This window comes from Hemibagrus wyckioides, linkage group LG09 (assembly GCF_019097595.1).
Source record: "Hemibagrus wyckioides isolate EC202008001 linkage group LG09, SWU_Hwy_1.0, whole genome shotgun sequence".
In the NCBI taxonomy this organism is placed as follows: domain Eukaryota; kingdom Metazoa; phylum Chordata; class Actinopteri; order Siluriformes; family Bagridae; genus Hemibagrus; species Hemibagrus wyckioides.
Window position 1 is genome coordinate 24,612,151 of NC_080718.1, and position 11,006 is coordinate 24,623,156.

The window sequence follows — 11,006 nt, forward strand, 5'->3', positions numbered from 1 at the left end:
TGTGTGTGTGTTTTACCTGTTGTGGTCTGGCCCTGTTGGCTGTCTGTCCAACTGGCCGCAGCTGAATGCCCTTTTTAATTCTGTCCATCATCTCGGACACAGCCTGTTGTCTAATGTCCTTCTCTAAAACAACACATAAAAAGTATCTGAATAATAAATGCATTTAAGAGCAACATTTCCACCCCCAAACAAATAGGAAGCATCTCTTCATAGTAATCAGACAGAGAATCCCCGAGGAACAATTCACAAATGAACAAAATGATTTCAAATGATTTAACATCCAGTCATGACTGCAGGGCGAATGAGCAGAAATGAAGTTTTTCTTTTAAAGCTTCATTCAGAGTTGACCACAAAAACGGATTTTATTTTTTCTAACGCCAGGAATTCCCGACAAATTGAATCAGCGAGGAATTTAGCCTTGGTCATGTTTGCTCACATTCAATCCCGCAAATGTGGCCGCTCTGTGTGCGCTGACTTCACATTCTGTGGCAGGTCGATATGTTTTGCACTCGGGCAAAAACAAATGGGAAATTCATTAGCGTTTTTACGTCAGTGAATGGAGCACATATTTTAGTGCTTAATGGCAGAACTGGGTGGTTTTATGTAAATGTCACGGCCCAAAATTAAACCAAGGTCGTTTGAAATAAAAGTGAATTCTCTTACATATAATAAAATACAAAACTTCCAAAAGCAGAAGGTCAAAGAAGTTCGTAGGAGTCAAACTTTTTTTTTTCCCTTGTTGCTTTTCATTTGTTTTAAAGAATATAATTGATGTTACTGGTGTGGTGCAACAAGAGAAACTGCCATTAAGATCAGGGTGGATTAGTATCTACATCAACACCCTGTGTATATTAATTATAATTTCTTCATCATCCTCATCGCAAATCCTCATGATTCAACAGAACGAGTTTAACTTTTTTTGGTTTGGGATTACACAGTGATACCTTCATAGCTGTTTTTCAGGCCCTGCTGACATTTAAAAAGCATTTAATAATAATTGAAATCTGTCACGTTCACATTGCTTAATGGCTCTGTCATTTTCAGTGCACTTTCAGAAAACTGTTATTTTTGGAAGAGGCCTAAAATGTTGATGTCACAAACCTCCTACATATCAGAGGTAGGAAAGAGCGCTTTGAAAATGAAATGAATTTCTTTCACATGCATACTGGTGAACGCAGGCGGGTTGTGAATTTCAGTGAAAATCAGATAAAAAAAAAAGAAAAGAAAAAAAAAAGAGTTGAAATTATTTCTCGGAAACTCGTTATAACGTAAAAGTTCCTCGTTACCGAAATGTTTCATGAAAATTAATGAAGCTTCAGAAAAGGTCAGAAAATACAAATGAGAAATTTTATAATCTTTCCTTTTAGTGGATGATACGCAATTTATGTTAAAGAATAAGGCACAGGAGGATGGAATAAAATATAATAAGTGCTGAGATTGGAACAAAAACCTTGCTATGGATTTATTCATTTCATTTTCTTTTCATTCCTATGATTTTTTTGTGCCTCAATGAAACCTTCAAATATTTCAGTTTTATTTACACATTTGTTTTTTTCCTACTCTATTTTTTAAGGACATTTTGTTCACAATTTACATGAATACACTGATCAGCCATAACATTATGACCACTGAGAGGTGAAGTGAATAACACTGTTTATCTTCTCATCATGGCACCTGTTAGTGGGTGGGATATATTAGGCAGCAAGTGAACATTTTGTCCTCAAAGTTGACGTGTTAGAAGCAGGAAAAATGGACAAGTGTAAGGATTTGAACGAGTTTGACGAAGGGCCAAATTGTGATGGCTAGACCACTGGATCAGAGCATCTCCAAAACTGCAGCTCTTGTGGGGTGTTCCCGGTCTGCAGTGGTCAGTATCTATCAAAAGTGGTCCAAGGAAGGAACAGTGGTGAACCGGCAACAGGGTCATGGGCGGCCAAGGCTCATTAATGCATGTGAGGACTGAAGGCTGACCCGTGTGATCCGATCCAAGAGACGAGCTACTGTTGCTCAAATTGCTGAAGACGTTAAAGCTGGTTCTGATACAAAGGTGTCAGAATACAGAGTGCATGATGGGTCAGGGCTGTTTATGCAGCAAAAGGGGGACCAACACAACATTAGGCAGGTGGTCATAATGTTATGCCTGATTAGTGTACATTAACAGTGCTGAAACCATCAAAGCAGTATATGGACTAACTTGTGGTCTTACCTGGATCTTTCGGTGCTGCGTCTTTCTCTACTAAAGGAATGTCACAATTGGTGCCTTTCTTCTTACGTAGTAACGACATGAGTGAGCTGGAACAGTGAGAGAGGGAAATCATCTGAGAAACCTGAACATCTGTTTACTAGGTTCCACAATGAATAAAGAAAGAGATTACAGACCCGAGCTGGAAATTTTAAACAAAATTCATTTACAGCCTGAAGCTCTAATTCCGAACCCAAGTTCAGTCCGACAGCGTTCTGTTCAAACCCGATCGTTGAGCAAAATCAAAACAAATAATCGTCATCAGTCTGATTGAACCTAATAGACACCAAATGAAGTTTTCCATCTTCATGGATTTCTTATTTAATAACTGCCTTTAAAAAGCATGCCAGTAATTTTGGTCTTAATACACAAACACGTTTAGCTTCGGCTAATACAGATGATACGGTTTTATACCGTTTCTTTCAATTAGTCCATTTCATCTTACACAGAAGTCATCCTTGCAGTGTTCTTAATTTAGAAACATCACAATGTCAAAGAAACTGCAAAAGCCATTAGCTTTTAAAGTCGGCTTTCAAGCTCAGAATGTTTTTTTCCCCCACATTTAAGAGTAAATTGCTTGATGGTGTGGTTCCACACAAATGACATTAAATAACAGAAAACACTTTTATTCTCATAAAGTAACCCAGATTCTATGAAGCTACAAATTAGAAACAGACCCAACCCTAAACCTTTTGCCTACACTAATATTGTACTGTCTTCATTTGCATACTGCTGTATGATTGGGTCTTATATTTTACGACAAAATAATACTTGCATGTCACGTGTTCAATCCTAACTCCTAAAAATTGAGTGTTTTACTTAAAAAAGGGCAACTTGATTTGAACTTTTTCCTCCAGCACTCTCTACACGGGAACACTAGGGTTAATAAATGCCAGCTAATAACATGTTTAATGTTAATGTTTAATATGTAATAATATTGTTATTAATAATTGTAATATATAATACATGCTTATGTATATATATACATATCTATATAATATGTATATCTATATAATAAATTTTTATGTAATACATAAATAATTACAATATGACAAAAATTATGTGTGTGTGTGTGTGTAAGGTCTCCTTTCACGATTTTCTGTAGCACATATCCTACACAGGGTCACAGGAAGCCTGAAGCCTGAAGCCTAAGCCAGGGGACCAGGGGCACAAGGCAGGGGTCAAACCCTCACAGAACACAATCACACACTCGTACACACACTACTATTTTCGAGGTGCCTATCAGTCTACAGTACATGTCTTTGGGCTGGGGGACTGACCTCTAATCCACAGTGCCCCTGGGTATTTAATTACTCTAAAAAACCCAAACAATGTTAAATTTTAATAGTAATTTAAGTTTCACATTAATTTTAAAGGTTCTATATAAAATATCAGATGAACTGACTAAATATCAGAAAATAATATCATAATGAATTTGGCAGATGCACTTATCCGGAGTGACGTACAGGGCTAAGGGCCTTGCTCAAGGGCCCAGCGTTAGCAGCTTAGTGGACCTGGGATTTAAGCTGACAACCTTCTGACCAGTAGTCCAATGCCTTCACCACTAAGCTACCACACCCCCTTATAGTAAGGATAAGATCATAGTACTATTTTATTGTCATATTGTCCAGCCCTTTGTGTATATAGCTCTAACAGCACACAGACACACACTTTTACCTGAGAGGGTTGGCTGAGACTGAAGGTGGAGGAGGAGGAGGAGGTGGTGGAGGAGGAGGTGGAGGAGGAGCTGGGGCAGGTACAGGATTTGACACCTGCTGTAGCTTTTTCTGTAGTTCCTCCACTACAACACAGACACACACACACATATACATACACACACACACACACACACACACACACCATATTATCACACGGTGTTGCCGTTGAGTATTTTCCTATAACATCACACTATGTTGTCTTTTTTGTCATCACATTATGCAAAACTGTTGGTGCATCTGTCAATTACTACATTATTCTTTATAAACACAGTGTGTGTGTGTGTGTGTGTGTGTGTATGTGTGTGTGAGAGGTGAATAGTGTGAACTTGAGAAGCATGTTCTATCTGAAGCTTGGTGTTTGTGTCAAATAAGGTTTTGTTTGTCCGAAGCTGTTTGTATGTTTAAGAATAAAATGGTGTGTATATGTGAGAGGTGTGTTTGAGTGTGTGTGTGTGTGTGTGTGTGTGTGTGTATACCAGTGAAGCGGAGGTCCTTGGCCTCAGTCTCAGCTCTGGAACATTTCTCCATAAAATCTTTCCGCTCTTCCTCCAGCACAGCAGTCTTCCTCTCCAACACAGACAACTGCTTTCGCAATTCAGAGCTGTGCAGTTCATCCTCTAAAAGCTTCAGCTGGGGGCACATAACATAAAGACATGCATGTGCACATGCGCACACACACACACACACACACAGCTGTAGGTTCTCCTTTTGGTATAAGAAACATGTATAAATGTATGTCTGCATGTGTGTGAATGTTTTTATATCTTGGTGAAGTCTCCAAAAGGATCTGACCTTGAGGGTCAGATATCTGACCAGTTCCCTATTCAAATCTTTTGGTAACTGGTGTAGTGGTTGTTTGTGTGTGTGTGTTTACCTGTTGTTGGTGCTCCAACCGTTGTGTTTCCATAGTGTGTGTGAGTGCAGCAATCTCTTTGAGAGCATTATCCAGAGCTTCAGAAGGTGAAACACTCTGCATCAAGGCCTGACTCTGTCTCTTCAGCTTCTTTTTCTCCACTAACATCTACACACACACACACACACACATGTTTCTGGCTTTACAATCAATTAAAAATGTACTATATACTCATACTATACAACCATGCTCAATTGTATCCATGGAAACGGGTGTAAATTACAGCTTAGGCTAGTCTAAAATTCGACTAACATTGTGCAGCTACCCTAAATGTACAATTAATAACACAAAATCCCCAGAGAGTTCATTTGTGTGTCCAGTTAGACTTCTATAAACACTGTAGAGTGTTAATTCAACCCTAGGGGTGTTAATCCAATGCGGGGGATTTTGCTGCCTAACAACAACGGTATAATGTTACCCTGTAAGAAGAACTGATGAATCAGCTTGCTATTTTGATATCAGTCATTTATGAGTAAGCATAACATGTAACAAAGGTGTGATAAAAGAGAATAAATGGCATTGTGGAGTTGCACATTTCCGCTGTACTCCTTTTACACATTACACTTTAGATATTTGGTGGATGTCCTTATCTAGAACATCTTACATTAATCTCATTCCATACAGCTGAGCAGTTGAGGGTTAGGGTGTTGCTCAAGGACATGATCCACATGACCCAGTCAACATGGACCTGGAATGTCTCTAACATCTTGCGGAGTCACAAAGAATTGAGGCTGTTATGAAGGTAAAGCGAGGCCCTTCTGTATGTTAGGATAGAGTTGATAATAAAATGCACATCTTAATGTTGAGATATCCGAGCAAGATTCGCCGTGCTAGACTTCAGCCAGGATTTTCAGCTATGGTGTGTAAAAAGAAATAACCTGAAAGAAGACCTGAAATGAGACGACTGAGTCTGTCTTTGGTATAGCGAGATTGACTTTAGCTCATCAAATAGTCCAACGTCTTAAGCACTGAGCTAACACTACCCACAATTCAGCATCTTAAGCTAACTGAGCTATGACAATTCATAATGTAGAACAGTTTTTTACTCCCATTATCCCTCGTAATTTGGTTGTCTAACAACTAGCTACTCTCAGTTATTGTGCAAATCTAACCCTAACCCTAACCCTAGAACAATTTTTCCTCCCATTTTCTTCATAATTTGGTCTTTTCTCACCCTGTGATTGACAGGGGCTAGAGCGTATGCTGTACCTCCCACCCTGAGGTCACTGCCCTCTTGCACTCTTGACCATACATGGCATCAGACTGATCTCTCATGATGTTTTGGACAATAAACTGAATACGTTTCTGTTTCTGTAGCTTTAATAAGTATCCATATTAGATCTGTAAGAATCTGTGTACGCATATCTTCTATACCGCTGACCAAAAGAAGTTAATTAGATATCTATTGTTAATGTTTAGTGGGCACGCTGACTCAGAAGCTACACAGCATTCCTGACATTAATGTTAGCAGCTAGATTAAAAAGCGCAAACACCTACAGTTCAATGAAAGGCTGAAGGTCATGGATATTTAAGAAAACGTGTATAAGAAATGGTTGAGGGAGATGAGCTCATGCCTCTGTCATCTGAAAGCGTACGAATAGCAGCCCTGGTGAATTGTCCTGCATTCCTTCAGGAGGTAAAACTCTGAAGGAATATATACACCACCCATGTTCAAGTTTTTTAGTTTTCTCAGTCCTTCAATTTAAACCACAGATCTCGCTAGGCCAGCTTGTCGAATGAACGTGTGCATGACATTTCATAAAAGTGACATTTTTATAAGATTTGCTCAATAACTGTAAGTAGCTAGTTGTTGTACGAACCGTCAATCTCGTAGCGTCGTGGTTTTCTAAGAAGCCTTTGCTAGACAGATTTACTGAATGTCTGAGATGGGTATCTGTTAATTATAGAGTTTATCCTAAAAATGGAATTTGACTTTGACTGTGAGACACAGACACCTTCACTGTCATTATTAGGGAGTTCCTGATAATGACAATGTTTGCATGCTTTTACTGTATAATCTCTCCTCACCAAAGACACCAATTCTTTGCTCAGTCATCTCATCTCGGGTCTCTGGGATGACTTGAAAATGCCGATGAACTGTTATTTGTGGTATAATCCTGGTTGAAAATCCAGGCTGAAGTCTACTAATACAAGGTAGGGCCACACTGTGCTCGCATAACCCTCAGTTCTTTGTGACATGGAAAGGTTCCTGATCCATAATCACTGGGTCATGCAGATTTTTCAGGTGCTCTTTCATGCGGAGAATCTCCGGTTCTACCACATCCCAAAGGTGTTCTTCCAGATTCAGATCTGGTAACTGGGAAAGCCGCTGAAGAACACTGAGCTGTTCATGAAACCAGTTTGAGGAGACTTTTGCCTTGTGACATGGTACATCATCACACAGTAAGCAGAAGAATATGAAGATGGTTAATTGTGGCTATGAAGGGATGCACATGGTCAGCAACAATACTCTAATAGGCTGTGACTTTTAAGTGATAATTAATTGGTGTTAACGAGCCCAAAGTGTACCAAGAAAACACTCTCTACATTATTACACCACCTCCACCAGCTGGACTGTTGACACCATGCAGATTGGATCCATGGGTTCATGCTGTTGGTGCTAAATTCTGACCCTATGGTCTGTGTGCTTCAGTAGAAATCAAGATCAGTACAAGTCCAGTTTTGGTGCGTCTGCATCCACTGCAGCCTCAGATTTCTGTTCTTGGCTGACAAAAGAGGAACCTGATGTGATCTTCTACTGTTGTAGCTCATCAGCCTTAAGATTTAACTTCTTGTTCATTCTGAAATGCTTTCCTACTCACAAATGTTGTACAGAGCTGCTATCTGAGTTACTGTGGCCTTTCTATCAGCTGTAACCAGTTTGTCCATTCTCCATTGAGCTCTCTTATCAACAAAATTGCGCCTCACCGGATGTTTTTTTGTTTTTTTCCACCACACTGAGTAAACTCTAGAGTCAGAATCATGGTCAAAATCACTGAAATCACACATTTCCCCATTCGGATGGTTGATGTGTGTGTGAACATTACTTTGATTATGTTGCTGGTCAGTTTTGGATCATAGTAGAACAGACACAAGGCTAATCGATTCAGAGTGAAATACGATACAGACTGTCAAATTTTCTGTGATGCTCAGTTGAAATGTTATAAGTATGTTAGAATGTTATTTATATATACACTACTCACAAAAAGTTAAGGATGTTTGGCTTTCGGGTGAAATTTCAGGATGCACCTTAAATGCACTATAACCTTTCCAGGTGAACTTAATTTGACCTTCTCTACACTTTTGAATGCACATGTCCAACTGTTCAGTGTTTCAGTACTTTTTGCAGAACTTGCTGTTCTCTAACAAGGTGCTTAATAGCAAAATTCACAACTGGTGTTCGATCCATGAATCGACCAATACATTTTCTGGTTCAATTAGAATTGGTATTTAAACAGTCCTCTTCATCATGCTGTTCACATTCTGACATCATGAGACCAAGACCACACCTAACAATTGATCAACAGTACCTCGCCATTGTGAGGCTTCAAACAGGATGTTCTCAGAGGGAAGTGGCCACTGAGCTTAGAGTGTCACAGAGTGTCATCAGCAGGTTGCAACAGAGATACAGAGAGACTGGAAGAGTCACAGAAAGGCATAGAAGTGGACGTCCTATGGCCACATCCCACGTTGATGACCGCTTTACTGTGAACAGTGCCCTGCGGAACCGGATGATGAATGCCACTCAACTCCAGGCACATTTAAGGGAGGTGAGAGGCACCCAAGTGTCACGTCAGACCATTCGAAACCATTTACATCAGCGTGGTCTGTGTGCTAGATGACCTGCAAGGGTACCTGACCACACCACCAGGCAGAGGCGTCGGGCCAGGGAGCATTTATGCTGGACGAGGGACCAGTGGGCCTCAGTGCTGTTCTCTGAGGAAAGTCGATTCACGTTGAGCAGAAATGATGATGATGATGGATGTTGGAGACGTCAAGGAGAGCACTATGCATCAGCCACTGTTGTGGTGGTGTTACAGTCTGGGCAGGTGTGTCTACACAATACAGAACTGCCCTCCATCTTGTGAATGGTACAGTGACAAGCCAATACTACCTGAGTAACATCATTAATCCAGTCATTGTGCCCCTGCATGAACAACACAGGCCTAATTTCATCTTCATGGACGACAATGCTCCAGCTCATCGAGGTCGCATCATTAGGGAACGGCTGCTGGAGGCTGGGGTACCTCAAATGGAGTGGCCTGCACTTTCTCCAGACCTGAATCATATAGAAAACCTATGGGATCAGCTGAGTTGCCGTGTAGAGGCTCATAACCCTGCACCCCAGAGCCTCAATGACCTGAGGGCCGCCCTTCAAGAAGAGTGGAATGCCATGCCTCAGCAGACAATAAGTCGACTCGTGAACAGCATGAGACGTCGTTGTCAAGCTGTAATTGATGGTCAAGGGCACATGACAAATTATTGAGACATTGACATTTCTTGTTGTGGTATACCCACCACTGTTGTTGGCTTTAGTTTCAATAAATTGTTTGAGATGAGGAAATCACCACTGCATGCTTCTACTTAAATGCCCTACTTTCATGATATAATATTACTGTAGCATGAACTTTTTACATTTTCCATAAATTTCACCCAAAAGCCAAATATCCTTAACTTTTTGTGAGTAGTGTATATATATGTACCTATCAGACACCTTTCTATCAGAACCAGCATTAACTTCTTCAGCAATTTAAGCAACAGTAGCTCGTCTGTTGGATCGGATCACACGGGCCAGCCTTCTCTCTCTACGTGCATCAATGAGCCTTGACCGGCCATGACCCTGTCGCCGGTTCACCACTGTTCCTTCCTCGGACCACTTTTGATAGATACTGACCCCTGCAGACCGGGAACACCCCACAAGAGCTGCAGTTTTGGAGATGCTCTGACCCAGTGGTCTAGCCATCACAATCTGGCCCTTCGTCAAACTCGCTCAAATCCTTATGCTTGTAAATACTTATGTATTCGAACACATCAACTTTGAGGACAAAATGTTCACTTGCTGCCTAATATATCCCACCCACTAACAGGTGCCATGATGAGGAGATAATGTCATGATGAGGAGATACATGTATGTCATAATGTTATGCCTATGGGAACATATCAAAAATTCTTTTTTGATATTCATATATTTTTCAGGTCACCACACCAATATCACTGTTTGGATTCATTCTATGTGATGAGCCTTGTTTCTTTTCATGTACGTGTTGGCCTACTACTAACCCTGCACACCCAACCTACGCCGCTGATTTCCTGTTTGATGCACTTTGTCATGGTTTGCTTGATGGCCCTGGCAGATTTTATATACCACTGGATAAACCGAGTGCATGTGCGTGTGTGTGGGTGGGTGGGTGTTTTGTGCGTGTTCACCTTGTGTGCAAAACTCTCTGCCTCTACACGCAAATCCTTCTCCAGCTCCAGATCAGCCTGCAAGGCCTCGTACTCCTCCACCGCATACCGAGACACTACACACACACACACACACAGAGTCATGAATTACTGTCTTTGTGAGATAGACATTTTCACTCAGCTTCCCTCACAATGTTGAAAATGTCATGTATTCTCATCATCAAGAGGACATTTAGCCCCCAGTATAACTCAGTATAAACCCACACACACACACACGCACACACACACACACACAGAGTGAAGTAATAAATGTGACTGGTGTCTGAATTGTGGCATCGACAGACCTCAAAATATTGCAGCACTCAAGGACTCCGAGTATAAAAACACCCCTGCATCGAATCTCTGCTGTAATTATGATACAAGTGTGTGTATTGTCTTAGAGATCAGAGGTGATGCGGCGCACGTGTGTGTGCAGGGTTACAGAGACTGGAACTGACCTCTGTTATACTTCCCCAAGAGCTTCTTTTGTTGGAGCGTTTCGGCAATCAAAACAGTATTATCGTGTTTTTCTCGCAGGAGCTATGAGAGCGTGAGAGAGAGAGAGAGAGAGAGAGAGAGGGAGAGAGAGAGAGAGAGATGACAGAGACTTTGTGAGACTTTGAAAAGCCACAGTGAGTTCATGACAGAGATTTTTGTGAATTGCAAGCAGGTGTCTGTGAAGTGAAGG

At 40.9% G+C, this 11,006-nt stretch overlaps 1 protein-coding gene across 2 annotated transcripts in view; it reads right to left on the reverse strand.

Annotated features, from left to right (window-relative positions):
• Window positions 1-11,006, reverse strand: part of shtn1 (shootin 1) — a 51,002-nt gene that overhangs the window by 14,555 nt on the left and 25,441 nt on the right. For both annotated transcript variants that reach the window (XM_058399859.1, XM_058399857.1), the window contains exons 7-13: window positions 10,777-10,858; window positions 10,301-10,395; window positions 4,835-4,981; window positions 4,437-4,590; window positions 3,920-4,043; window positions 2,207-2,292; window positions 17-123 (exon numbers count right to left, since the gene is read on the reverse strand). In XM_058399859.1, the coding sequence (XP_058255842.1) occupies window positions 17-123; window positions 2,207-2,292; window positions 3,920-4,043; window positions 4,437-4,590; window positions 4,835-4,981; window positions 10,301-10,395; window positions 10,777-10,858 (795 nt within the window). The remainder of the gene's footprint in view (window positions 1-16; window positions 124-2,206; window positions 2,293-3,919; window positions 4,044-4,436; window positions 4,591-4,834; window positions 4,982-10,300; window positions 10,396-10,776; window positions 10,859-11,006) is intronic.